The following is a 14,570-nucleotide window of genomic DNA, read 5'->3' on the forward strand; positions in this document are numbered from 1 at the left end:
CGTCAGGAACAAGGCTGTTTCTCATAAACATTGTCTTCGTAAGATTCAGCTGTAGTCCTACCTTTCCACACTCACGGTCAAAGTCGGCCAGCATTTGTGCCGCTTGGCTGATGTTTGGTGTTATTAAAACAATGTCATCAGCAAAGTGGAGGTGGTGTAGTTGCCGACCATCTATCTTCACTCCCATGTTTTCCCATTCCAGTCGTCGCATGATGTCCTCTAGAGTGGCACTGAAGAGTTTCGGTGAAATGGTATCACCCTGCCGCACCCCTCTCTTGACATCAACGATCACTTCTTTGTAGAATGGTGAGATCCTGGTAGTGAATCCGCAATACAGCTCACGGAGGATCCTGATGTATTGGGCTTGAATGCCCTGATTGGCTAGGGCTTCAATGACCGCTTCCGTCTCAACAGAATCAAAGGCCTTCTTTAAATCAATGAACGTTAAACAGAGCGGCATCTTGAACTCCCGAGAAACCTCAATGAGCTTGGTTATCGTGTGGATATGGTCGATGGTGCTGAATCCTTTGCGGAACCCGGCTTGCTCGCATGGTTGTCCTTCATGATGCTAGCTGTGAATTTTCTGAGCATTTCAAGGAACCATATTTCAAAATTCTGGTAGAATTTCTAGAATTTCTCTTTCTTGGAAAACAGAGGTCATTTAACTATGAGTAAGAAACTATTATTTCTTAGGTTAGGACTTTCTTGTTTAAAAATTGAACTGAGAATTATCTAACTTAAAATTTAAATAACTCTAACGCCCGGCATAGTGGAAGAGAGGAATGAAGGATGGGAGCAAAATATAGGTACTTCTTACCTACAAGGCAGGCAAAAGTCAAGAGAACCGGTTTCTACTTTGTCCTGACCTCCACTCTCCCTGGACAAACGTTCCCCATTTGTTTTAATCACTTCAAATCGGAGGCCTTCTTCCACTGGGTCAGAAAGGCATAGGATGAGTGGTGACAGGATAACAAGAGGTGACATAAAGCTAGATACAGTTTTAAACATATTTCCTGCTGAAATACAAAGTAGATTTTTCTTTGGGGGTGTGTTGTGGGGAGGTGTGGAAGGTTGTGGGTTGTGGAGAGGAATGGAGGTGCCATTGACTGATTCCTGAATCTTGGCATGAGACACATTTCCCTTAGCTTTGGTCTAGTAGTATATTAAATTAATTAATTAATTAATTTTTGAGTTTGGGGTCACACCTAGCAATGCTCAGGAGTTACTCCTAGCCCTGCACTCAGGAATTACTCCTGGTAGTACTCCTGAGGTCATATGGGAGGTCAGGGATTGAACCTGGGTTGGCCAGATGCAAGACAAATGCCCTACCTGCTATAGCTCTGGCCCAAAGATTTAGTAGTTTATTACGCTTAAATTCATTTTATGCCTAAGTTCCTTTGTCTTCCTATTCTCGAGATCCAACACCAAGTTCCAGATGGAAGATCTGACTTGGTCAGAGATATGACCAGATGGTCAGACTGCTGAGTGTCTGTTTTGTGGCCAGCACCAGCGGGAAGATAGTTTTGAGGGAAAGGGTTAAATTTTACCTCACTCCAGAGAGGTCTGAATAAATGAATAAAGCTTAGCTTACAATCAGGCAGTTGAGGCAGTAAACAGTGGAAGCTGGAGGTCAGTCATCATATTGTCTAGTGGACATGATGAGTCCCCTTTTCACTGGTCTTCAGTAGCAGGCACAGAATGACATCCCTCAGGGATCTCAGGGGAAACTTGTTTTCAGGAAAGCCTGGAGCAGCCCTGCCTTACACAGTCAGATATTCTATCCACACCCTGCTTTCTCAGTGATTGTCCCTTTGCTTTAGGAGGACTTTTGCTCTTTCTTAAAAGGTGCCTCTGGTTTCTCATACCAGGAAATCAGAATGTTCTTCCTCACCCTACTCTTTGTCCTCCTTTTCTCATCATTCTCTGGCAGGATGAACTACCTCACATGTCCTTCATCTTCGCTTACCGCCTATTGCTGTCATCTATTTCCCATCAGTCACATCTCTCTTGATCTGTCATCCTGAGCATAGTTTGTCACAATCCAGGAGGCTTCCAAGATGATGATGCAGATGGCTCACTCCGGCAGTCAGGCTCAGGGATGTAAACCTCCTTTTGCCCCTCAGTGCTGCTCTCCAGCCTTGTCTGTTTCCCTCCACTGGTGTACAGACACCTCCCCCAGTGTCCCTCTCTGGTTTCTTTTTTATCTCCCAGAACCTGTGCTCTGTGCTCTGGCTACACCCAAGGCTTGTTCAAACACTGCTTCTGTCTGGAAAAAAAAAAGTCTTTTCTAGTCTTTTCATGGGTTGGGCTGCCTGTTCTCTTCTCTTTGCAGATGTGTTTATTTTCATTGTCTGACATTGCATTTGTTTGGATCCATATCATATCTCTTTACTAAACTCAGTCCCTCTATCACACCAAGTTCATTATCTGCTAGACTTTTGTTTGTTTGTTTGATGGGGTGGGGATAGGGTGGGGAGGCGGGATGCCTGCCTTGGCTGTGTTCAGGGCTTAACTCCTGGCTCTGTACTCAGGAATCACTCCTGCCAGGTTTGGGAGGCCACATGGGATGCCAAGGATTGGACCAGGATTGGCTGCATGCAAGGCACCCTACCTGCTGTACTATTGCTCTTGCCGTCTGCTAGATTTGAGGGATTAGAAATATTCTTTCAACTGAGTTTTTTCTTTACTGATTACCCATCTTTCCTCTGGGGTCCTCCTGCCTTAGGATGGCACTATAGTCCCTAAATTGTTTCTTATGTACCTTTACAGAATTCCATTCTCATCCAAATGGAAGGATTCACCATTCACCACGGATTACATGTGCACTTGAGATGTGTATCCAGGCTTTGTTCTGGCTGAAAGAGATGCATGGCTGGCTGGCTGCTACTCCTCAGCTTTTTTCCTCTATTCTGAATTATGACCTTCCAATGACCTTCACGAAGGTCAAGAATTACTGCTCTCAAGCATAATACCTACCCTTGGAGATCTTAAATCAGTGAATTTTCAGAAATTCAAGTTTATATTCCCCAGAGGAAAGCCCTCTGTTGATGATGGACTTCTAGTCTTATGTTAAGTATAAAGGGAAGGATAACTTCAAGGAAGGAATATATGTTTTGATTATCTCTAAATATAGGTACATGAGTTACCAGTGTCACCCACTCATGGTTAAGAAAATAGCAATAAGGGCCAGAGTCATAATACAGCATGTAGGACATTTGCCTTGCAAGCGTCCAACCTGGGTTCAATCCTGGCATGCTGTATGGTTCTCCAAGCACTGCCAGGAGCAATTCCTGAGTGCAGAGCCAGGAGTAATCCCTGAGCACAGCCAAGTGTGACCCCAAAATAAAACACACAAAAAATAGCAGCAGGCCAAAATACTAAAGTCATGAAATTGAGGCAGGAAAGGGCCCTCAAGACACTAGAATTTCTGGGAATTAATAAAACCAACAGGCCCAAGTCTGCAAAAAGCCCACCTGTGAACACAGGAATTAAGGCCTGTTAAGACCTTCCTGGCTCCAGTAACAGACCTCCAGGAGGAGGCTGGACCCCCTACAGAGATCACAAGCTTCAGCAGAGACAGAGACTTGGTGAAGGAGATTACTGAATAGTCAAAGCTGTTCCTTTGTACTAAACCTGATTAACCCTCACCTCTGGCAGAAGCCTCCAGACTAAAGTGGCCTCAAGAATATCCACATAAAAGCCGGTTTTAAAGGCCATTCAAGGCTCTCTTTAGGAGAAGCCCATGCTCTTTCATGTGTGTTAGTCTCTCTCCCTTTCTGTCCCTCCCTTTCCTCAGAAAGCCTCCAAATAAAATCTGGTTTTACTTCACTGCTTGTCTACTCCGGAAATTCCTTTCTGCAGGAGGACAAGGACCCAAATGTCCTGGGTAAGGCCTAGGACTGGTTTTCTTTCCTGCAAATAGCAATTTTCCTCAGTCCAGCCTGGGTACATAGTGTGCTCCCGGAGAAATTGAGTGGTGGGAATTAACTCCCGTGTCGAAAAGGTCAAATGGGTGTCAAGTGTGGCTTGACAGTCACCTAGTATAGCTGGTGGGGTCTCTGACCCAGGCTGGGCAGAGGCTCATGGAAGACTTTGTCAGTTCCAGCCTTCCCAGATGGTCACAGGGAGGCAGAGGTGGATCGAGAGAAAGTGCTGTCTCTCTTCTCTCCACCTGACCTAAGCCACTCATGGGGACCCACAGACTTCAAAATCACAGACCAATTTGACTTTAAAATGTGCAGCAGATTAAAAATTAGGATCCCTTTGGCCTGGTCGGTCCAAAGGTCATGGGACTGAATAAACTGTGTGTTGCTAGAAGCAAAGTCATTTTTTTTTCATTTGAGAAGCATGCAATCCATTTAGGAGTTCTTAGAATAACCTCCATTGTCTTTTAATTATTTTCCAGAGAAATATTTCAATGAAGGACAAATCCTCAAATAGAAATTATTCTTTTGCACACAGCAGTTGCAACTGCTTGAGACTGTGTTGCCTTGTTCAGCATTCATTCTAATCCTCAATGGCATGAGAAATGGAGTGTGTGGGGGGGCGGTGAAGCTCTAGGAGCCGGGGGGTCTTGGAAGTGTCCATTCTTGGATGTCTGCATATGCGGGTTCCAGTCATTCACTCTGCCACTTGCTCTGTTTGGAATTCACTCTCCTCATCCATTTCGGTGTCTGCCATCAGGGTAAAGATCAAAGAGGGATCAGGAAGCACAGAGAAAGGAAGCAGAGAGGAAGAGGGAGAGAGAGAAGAGAGAGAAAAATTAGCATGCAAAGCAGAAACAGTTCAAGCAAGAAATGCAGAATTCACTCCTCCAGGATTAAGAATGTACAGTTTAGGGACAGCAAGTGTGAAGGAAGGTTTAAGACTGTGGAATGTGTACAATTCTGAGAATTTGCACAGTCAAAAATCATGAGGATTATCACCTTCTGCCCTGCTGTACATTCATCTAGCCCAAGCCCTCAACTGACAGATGACATTTAGAGGAGAGCAGATTTGTTCCCAGTCATCATAGCAAGGTGGGGGCAGGGCTGGTCTATAGCCATAATTTCCATTTCCTGTTCCAGAGCACATTTCTTCACTATGTTCACTTCCTGTCTATTCCCACTCCCTTTCCCATGAATTCCTGAGAGAGTTTTAGCTTCTTAATCTTGTTCAACTTTCCATTTCCCCTGGAGCTAGCACATTCCTAGGACAGAAATGTCCAACAAACATCTGCTCTGTGAAGGACAGAGATGCTCAGGTATCTAATAAAACTATAATCAAGACCTTTGATCTGGACTGTGGTAGGAAAAACAACCTCCCCCCCTTTTTTTAGTACAAATAAAAACATTCTTTGGAGAGTAAAAAGTCCCCCTCCCCTGCTTTTTGCATGCAAATGAAAGCATTCTTTTGTAGGCTGACCCAAGTCACATGAAACAGTACATCAAATACAGCACCATCTTGCTCTATTAGCACATGTTACAATGAAAATGTGTGTTTAATCAGGGATAAAGATTTATTATTAATGTTATTTACTTTTCACAAGCATGAATAAGAGAAACCATGTCTCTTTCAAGTGAGAGAGTTGCAGGGAAGTAGGTGAGAAGGGAGAGAGAAATAATTTTTTATTGTACTTATTTCTGGTGCTTCACAGGTATGAGAGACACATGAACTTAGTTGACCCTCAGAACAATCTAGAATGAGGCCCAAAGAGTCTGAGTGACCCTGAATCTAGAGCATTGTTTCCTACACACTGCCCAGCAGGGGGCAGTAAAACAATCTAAAGTGGAGCCAGTGGTAGCTTTGACTGCACTTGTGTATGAAGGGGGAAGAGGGGGTGCAGGGGAGGGCAGGGAGGGCTTTCTCTTTCCCCCCAAAGAATATAGGTTTCCGGGGGGGGGGAATTGGGGACATTGGTTTGGGAAATGTACACTGGTGGAGGTGTTGAAACACTCTATGACTGTATGACTGAAACTACACCATGAATAATTTTACAGTGATTCGATCTCCAAGCCTTCTCGGATTGGGGCTGAGCATCCTCCACCCAGATCCTCCATCTTCCAGTAGGCAGGGGTCACACCCACCAACTGGCCCCCTGGTGCCATGAATCCCATCAACGGCCAAGACCCAGAGACTATAAAACCCAGCTTTGGAAAGTGCGAGGCCGCATTTGTGGCCACACGACATCTTATTATCTCATTCTTACTTTGGGCAACCTGGCAGGCTACCAAATATAACCTGCCCACAGGACAGAGTCTGACAAACTCCCTGTGGTGTACCCAAGATGCCAAATACCAATAACAATGATGGGTCTCATTCTCCTAACCCTGAAAGAGCCTTGAATATCACTTTTTAAAATCTCAGGGCTAGGGTGAAGGAGACGTTACTGGTGCCTGCTCAAGGCAATCGATGAACAACAGGATGATCGTGATCCTGTTTGATTCAAAGAAGAAGAAGAAGAAGAAGAAGAAGAAGAAGAAGAAGAAGAAGAAGAAGAAGAAGAAGAAGAAGAAGAAGAAGGAGAAGAAGGAGAAGAAGGAGAAGAAGGAGAAGAAGGAGAAGAAGGAGAAGAAGGAGAAGGAGAAGAAGGAGAAGAAGGAGAAGGAGAAGAAGGAGAAGAAGGAGAAGGAGAAGAAGGAGAAGAAGGAGAAGGAGAAGAAGGAGAAGAAGGAGAAGAAGGAGAAGGAGAAGAAGGAGAAGGAGGAGGAGGAAGAGGAGAAAGAGGAGAAGGAGGAGGAGGAGGAGGAGGAGGAGGAGGAAAGAAAAAAAGAATATAGGCTTTCAGGGGAGCATTGACTAATTTTTTTTCTGAAAAGATGACAGTAGGGAGATAACTGGGAACCCCTGGCGCAGAGCTTCCAGACTCAGAAGCCAGATCCAGCTCTACAGTTCAAATCCTCATCTTCCTCCATTCAGAAGACACTTAATTTGTGCTGCCAAATGCTTTGCAGAGAACTGTCAGAACTCAGTCACATGAGCCACAGGGGGTCATGGATGCTTACGTTGTCATTTGAGTTCTTTGATATCTCCCTCTGGTCTTTTCTATCTGAATTCCCTATTTACCTCTACATATATGTTTGTTGAAACTTTTTTGTTGAAGCTCTAACAAATTCCCCCTTTCCCATACTGTTCTCTGACTCCAGCCAAGGCCACCAGCTGGAACCCAGTCATTTAGCAGATGGCGAAGGGTCACTGTCCCCAAGTTCACATGCAGTTAGGAGATAGGGATGGGCAGAATCACCTTCCTTCTTGCCTCTTCACCTCTCTGTTCTAAAGTAAATCCTCTCTCTTTCTCATCGTTTCTTCCCTAAGTTTTCTATCACCACCTTCTTCTTATCACTGTCATCAGAAAGAAGTTCCCTAAAACTGTGGTCCTCATAAGTCTTTCTCTGAAATCACACGGATAGGTTGGTGGTTAGCAATTTTTTGGTTTTTGCAAAGCATACAAGGTAATTTGTATGGACTGTGTTCTTTGGAGCTACTTTGAAAAAGTTGAGATTATTTAACTAGCCCTAGGTCTGTGTTTCACAATGGTGAAGGGCAAGTGTCTTTGATGGGTCACAGGAGGCATTAGGAGTAGAGCCAAGGCAAGAATTCTGGGTCCCAAGAATAGTGCAAAGTTGAATCTGATTTTCCCACTGTATTTACCAGCATGACAACTGTGCTGACACCACAGACATTCCTGCACAGTCTTTTTTTTTTTTTCTTTTTGGGTCATACCTGGCGATGCACAGGAGTGACTCCTGGCTCTGCACTCAGGAATTACTCCTGGCGGTTCTCAGGGGACCTTATAGGATGCTGGGAGTCAAACCCGGGTTGGCCGCGTGCAAGGCAAATGCCCTATCCGCTGTGCTATCATTCCAGCCCCAACACAGTCTTAGAGCACGTGTTCTTCTAGACGACTTAGTGACAATGGCTGATGTCCGCATTGAGACTAGTGAGGTTATAGGTTTAGATGCCAAAATAGTTTCCTAAACTAGCCACTATCTGAGCCAGTTTCAAGCCAAGTGACACACTATGTCTTTAACAAATTTGGCAGACAGAGGTCCAGTGAATCTTTAGCAAGTAAGACTCACTACGAGAGGACATTTCTTTTGGAATCCTAAAGTCTTATTGTTGGAAGGGGTGTTAATAATCTTTCACTCCACCCTTATTTGTCCACTGAATTCCTGACCCTATTCCTCTGACAGTGCACCTGCCAAATTTTTACGCTGGTGAAAACTTCCAAGGCCTGGGGAACTCCTGCTCTTTAATAATCAACCAACTATATTTTCTTACTTTTACAGATGGGGATCTTGTTGCTCCATGTCCCATCCTTTAGACACTCAATCTGGAATGTGTCCATCTCCACACCATCCTAGGAAGAAACATGAAGAAGTTATGGAAAAGGAATGGGGTAGATTTGGTCATTGTCTCTTAGCCAAACTGGACCTGATTTCAAGCTTGGCTGTTCTTGACAAGATTTTCCACCCATGGGCTCCAAGGGTGACTTCACAGATAAGGGAAAGAGAAGCTGAATTCTTTTTTTGCAACAAAGTCTGGAAAGAGACAAGGCCCATGTACGAGATAGGCTTGGACAATGGTCTTGGAAGGGAAACCTGTACCTGTGAGTCCTCTTTCAGAGCAATGCTTTTCTAACTTGAACATCAGCATCTCTGAGACTTTGCCTGAGACCACCTGGCCCTCTGTCTGCAGTTTCTCTCATTGGGTTTGATCTGGAACCCAAGGATTACAATTCTAACAGAAGATGCTGTGGTCCAGAACTCCATGCAGAGAACTATTCCTTGAGGTTGGTGGTTCTCTAGCTTGACTGCATATCACACTCACCTGGATAGTGTAACAGAAACCCCAACCACTGACCACTGGCCTTGGCCCCTAGAGGTTCTGCTTTAGTTGGTCTCAGTGAGGGCCTGGGAGGTGAGTGGGTACTTCATTTTTTAAAAGTCAACCAAGTGAATCCTAAGAGAACCACTATTTCAAGAGTGAAAAAGTCAGCCATATTTGCCTGCACCTTTGATTGATTTCTCTGCTTCCCACTCCAGTTTCTCTCAGATAAGCCTAATGAACATGAAGGTTGTTAGTCCTAAGTATAGTCTTTCTCACTGTCTCTGTCTCTCGGTCTCTTTCTTTGTCTCTCTCCTCTCTTTCTCTTAATATATATATGTGTGTGTGTGTGTGTGTGTATACATATATATATTTAAATTTTAATTCAAACCAGTCCATGATCTGTCAATGACATTTTTGTGATAGTTGGAGATCCTAGCTTTGGATTTTCCGATAACTGCAGTTTTCAGAGCAATTTTGGAGGTTTGAGGGAGCTAGGAAACAGCAAACTGGACTGTCAAGAGCTAAAACCCATCTTCCCTGAGAGGCTCTGCAGAGCTTCTGAGGCAGCTCATCATGGTCCCCAGTCAGTGCCTTGTACCTTTAGCACTTTGTAGCCAGTGTCACAGCTGATGAGCACCTGGTCCTTGAAAGAATAGTTGGTCTGCAAGGGCTCGATTTTCCCATGGAGAGGAGGTTGTAGCTCTGGGCACTCATTTCCTGGTGGGAGCAATGAAGGACAGTCTGTGAGACAGCAAGATAGAGTCTGAAGGGGAGCAAGTTAACTCCCAAAGGCCTATGGAAGCATAGCACGTGACTGACTGGCTTGAATCTCTTGGACGCTGAAGAAAATTCACTTTGGAGACGTGAGCAGGTCACCTTCTAACTTCATCAAAACTCAGGGCTGGAAAAGGGCACTGGATGTCTTTGAATTTGTCCCTCTTCTCATGCTTTCTCTGTGTTCTCCTTCAGAGTAGTCACCAAACCTCAGTTTATGCCCCTATAGGACCAGGAAGCCCAGCACCTCCCCTTTTCGGATCCCTCCCATTGAAAGAACAGCATTTCCATCTTCAATTAAGCAATCTTTTTGCCTCTGCAATTTTGCTTTAATTTTATTTTAAAATTGATATTTTTAAACCATAATTTACAAAGTTTTTGATAACACTTTCAGTTGAAATTTGTACCCTGGTACTTTTTTTTTTTTTTGGTCTCTGGTGTGCAGAAAGCCCAGTCACCCCACTGGAGATATGGCACCTAGGCTAGTGTTACAAAGAAAGGGCCTGAGGTTGCAATGCTGCATGGACTCTGAGATACTGGGGGTACCTGGAACACCGGATGATGCCGGGGGAGTCCAGGATCACACCTAGCTATATTGGGGGATCATGTGATACTGGGAATTTAACTCTAATTGCTATAATAGATCTTAGTCCCAGTCTAGTAGTTTTTATTTATTGGCCTCTTGGACCTCTCAAATTGACCCCAAATTACCCTTTATTATTTTTTTTTGAATTGCCAAACTGCACTTCCAATGCTTTAATAAATCTTAATAAGACATAATAATGATGCAAGTTGTTCAGATTTACATTATAGAAAGCATTTCCAAACTATCCTTTCTTTCCAAGATTGTCCTTCAAAGGGATCATATATCTCTGAGTTCTCTCTGTAGACGCAACATCCAACAGGATTCATAGACCAGAGATTATCCCTGCATATTTTTCCCTGAACAAACCTTCTTTGTTAATAATATTCTCTTCAAGTCTCCCTCCCCAGAATAGACCTCTGAAGATGAAGATAAGTAAAGGGTCAAGATTTCAGAATCTTTTAAGTGGATTTGTCATGCCCAGCATCATCTCAGTGATGCCCACCCTCTTCTCAGTCCTGCAGACCTCGTGCATAAAATAACTGTCAGAGTTTGAGGCCTGAGCTGGCTGCCTTGGGATGCTGGAGATTGAGGCCTGTCAGTTTCATCAGTGGTATTGATGAGAGGGCTAAGGTAAGGGACAAAACTGCATGATAAAACATTCTCAACTCAAGATTTGCACCCCAATTCCAGCCCAGACTGGAGTTCTGGCTGAAAAAAGAAGGTCCAAGGAAATATGGTATGAAATGGATGGCATTCCGGAGACAAGACTGAAAAAAAAATTAGGGAAATGCAAATAAAAACATCAGATATTTTTGGATTTTAACCCTGAGTGCCTTAGACTTCATCAGTGAATTGCCCGTTTTTCTCCCCCACAGAGAACCTTATAGTGTCTTGTAAGAGCACCCCTAGCCCCCATGTTTATCTTTAATCTTTCCTTTATGTTTTACTTCCCATTGTCACAATTCCCCAAGTCAGTTTTGGTTACTTATAAGTCAAAACTTCTAGAGATTCTGGGCTTTGCAGTGAATTACTTGCTTTTCTATTTCCCCAATATCCTTTTCATATTTTACCATAGAACAATATTCCTTGCTTAAATACACAAAGACTGTTAATGCTATGCTCCTTAATATTTGGGAGTTGATTGAAATATATCTACTCTTGGTGTCCATCATAATCACTTGACTCAACATTGGTTGCTGTAGTTCCTAACACCCCATAAAGTGGAAAGTCCTATTGTGGGTCTTGGATGGGCTCAAAGTGAGAGGTAAAGCTATCTGTCATCAAAATAGTACAGTCTAGAATGCATAAAAGCACAGTCTTGATGCAAGCAGTTATGATTTAAGAGAGAGGATCTCATGGGGCAGGACAAACTGAACTGGCCTGAGGACCTAGTCTGGAATTTATGGTAAAGCCCAACAGGGTTTCCCTCAGAGCCCAGAGAACTAACCTTTGGAACCTATATATCTTACTGGATTTTTTTTTCTTTTTGGATCACACTGGTGATACTCAGGAGTTACTCCTGGCTCTGCACTCAGGAATCATTCCTGGTGGTACTTGGAGGATCATATGGGATGCTGGGGATTGAACCCGGGTCAGCCGCGTGCAAGACAAATGCCCTACCAGCTGTACTACTCACTCTAGTCCCTCTTACTGTGTTTTATCCAAATAACTGTATTAATAAGAAGTAAATGTAATTGTTTAATATGTACAACCAGAGGAAAGAGAAAAACACTCTGGGAGACAGAGTGTGTCCTTGATTTACAATCAATAAGAGCATTGCCTCCAGCGAAACACTTTACCTCTGTAAATGATCAATCACAACTACGTGCAGTCCTATACCTCGAATCCTCCTGCTTCCAGATGTTCTGTAAGTATGCTAACAGCTCTGCATTAAATGGTTCGTTTTTACCATCTTTCCACAAGTCCTCTGTCTCTTTTTTCCTCTGCTGGGGAAGCCTGGGGAGGCAGCAATCAGGCACCGAACATATTGTATCCCCACACTTTGAACTCACAAGATATCATCTCATACCACTGAAAAAGGAGTATATATTTTTTTAAAGTATTGGTGGGATGTGGAACTTTCATTTATTATTGGTGGGAATGCATTACTATCTTGTTCATCCTCTATGTAAAACAATATGGAGATTCTTCAATAAAGTGAGAGTGGAATTTCCATATCACCCAGTGATTCTGCATCTAGGCATCTACCCCCAAATACAAAACATTAATTCCAAAAGACACAGGCACACCTAAGTTCATTGCATCACTTAGTACACTAGTCGGGATATGGAAACCACCCAGATATGCAACAACAGAGGAGTGGATAAGAAAGTTGTGGTATATATTCATATTAGAATATCATGAAGTCATAAAAAAAGATGAAATCATGAAGCTTGTTGCAACTTGGATAGAACTGGAAGGTATGATGTCAGGTGAAATAAGTTAGAGGTAGCAGGACAAATCTCAGATGATCTCAGTCATCGGTGGTGTATACAGGAACGCAATAAGAAGCAAAACAGTCATCAAATGGTAGCAAAATGTCATCAAATGGTAGCAAACCCTCTGTCCTGGATTACAAAACTTGGAATACTAAGCTAGGGGGATATTGTGGGAAGGCAGAGGAATGAAAAGGTGGACTGGAAGTGACATAGGGGCATTCAGAAGGGTTTTGGACACTTTGGGGGTGATAAGGCATAGTTTATTAGCACAGTAAACCATAACTGTAAATACTATTATAAACATGTGACCTAAACTATCATAGCACTGCACTGTAGCACTGTCCTTCCATTATTCATCAATTTCCTAAGGCGAAGCAATGCTCCATTTTGAGACTTGTTGCTACTGTGTTTGGCATATCGAATATGTCACAGGGAGCTTGCCAGGCTTTGCCTTGCAGGCAAGATACTCTTGGTAGCTTGCCGGGCTCTCTGAGAGGGTGGAGGAATAGAACTGGGGTCAGCCGCGCCTGCTGCACGCTAGGCAAACGCCCTACCACAGTGCTATCACTCCAGCCCAAACTATCATAGTTAAATTTAATTTTTAAACGTCTGAAAAATTGAAGCAAGTGGACCCAGAGAGCTAGCTCAAAGTATGAAAATACAGGCTTTGCATTAGTACATGCTTTTCATAGAGGAGGTCTGGGTTCCATCCCTGGCACTCCGTGGTCCCTGAGCACTGTCACACCATTTGGGTGTAGCCCTACCTAAAATTAAAAACTAAAAAAAAAATGAAGCCAGTAATAAGATAAAAAAAAAATATGGGGCCAGGGGAATGGTACAGGGACTAGGGCACAAGACTTGCATATACCTTATCTGTGTTCAATCCCCTGCACCATATACCTCACTGGTGCTCAGTGCCTGGAGTACTGTTGGGTGTGAATTAAGACCATGGGGACTTAAATCAAGTGAACAGCTGGGACTGTCAAGAGGTTCTCTGAGCACTGTTTGGAAGCTGCCCCCCAACACATGCCCCCCGCCCCCACCTGAAACAACTTTCCCTAAACACAGCACTACAAGTTTAGTTTAAAAATCACCTCCACTGCTGCTCATTCATAAATAGGAATTGAATTAGAAGAGAGATAGAGGATGTCTTAGTTCCCAGCCACTCACTGGCAAGTGCTAGGAATCTCAACACATCCCTCAGACATCCCAAGGCCTGCATCCCTTGAGTCTTAGTTTCTGCTGGTGAGGACTAAGCATAGCCAAGAGATGAGGCCACTTTACCTGCTGCTGTGTAGGCCAGCCTCCAGCCCCGGTTCTCGCCAGAGTTGTCACTGCGGAACATGATCTGGATGCTGTGGCTCTGAGTATTGATTGGTTCGGGGGCTTTCTCTCCACAGAAGGGTCCAAAAACATTTGAACCGGCCTTAATCTGTGAGGGTAAGAGAGAGAAAAAGGATGGTTGTGTATGAGTAGTAGTGGCTGCTCCAAGGGACTACAGTGACACTGTACCCTGGGTTTTCTAGAAATTTCCATGCGAATCCATGTTACTAACTGAAGCTTTTAGTGATGTCCCATTACTAAATGGTTTTGTCTTCATGCTCTCATTTCTGATTCACAATGGGCGGCCCTGTCATTGTGTACAGGATAGAAAGAACTTTGTTCTAGAACAATATGTAGTCTAGTTAGGGAACACTAACAACAAATAATTACCAAAATGAATATAGGTAGGCTATTGTTGGTGCTATAAAAAATAACCAGGATTATATATATAATATAGTATATATTACATAAAAAGTAAAGTAAAGGCCCTCCCGTTGATCGTCAATTTGCTCGAGCGGGCCCAGTAACGTCTCCATTGGAGACTTTGTTGTTACTGTGTCTGGCATATCAAATACTCTCGGTAGCTTGCCGGGCTCTCTGAGAGGGGCGGAGGAATCGAACTCGGGTCGGCCATGTTGGCC

At 43.7% G+C, this 14,570-nt stretch overlaps 1 protein-coding gene across 4 annotated transcripts in view; it reads right to left on the reverse strand.

The window, feature by feature from the left end:
* Positions 1-14,570, reverse strand: part of MASP1 (MBL associated serine protease 1) — an 89,720-nt gene that overhangs the window by 36,767 nt on the left and 38,383 nt on the right. For all 4 annotated transcript variants that reach the window (XM_056121335.1, XM_056121334.1, XM_056121336.1 and 1 more), the window contains exons 6-8: positions 13,891-14,038; positions 9,407-9,525; positions 8,260-8,338 (exon numbers count right to left, since the gene is read on the reverse strand). In XM_056121335.1, coding sequence (XP_055977310.1) covers positions 8,260-8,338; positions 9,407-9,525; positions 13,891-14,038 — 346 coding nt within the window. The remainder of the gene's footprint in view (positions 1-8,259; positions 8,339-9,406; positions 9,526-13,890; positions 14,039-14,570) is intronic.

Source organism: Sorex fumeus, unplaced genomic scaffold (assembly GCF_029834395.1).
Source record: "Sorex fumeus unplaced genomic scaffold, SorFum_2.1 ptg000044l, whole genome shotgun sequence".
Taxonomy (NCBI): domain Eukaryota; kingdom Metazoa; phylum Chordata; class Mammalia; order Eulipotyphla; family Soricidae; genus Sorex; species Sorex fumeus.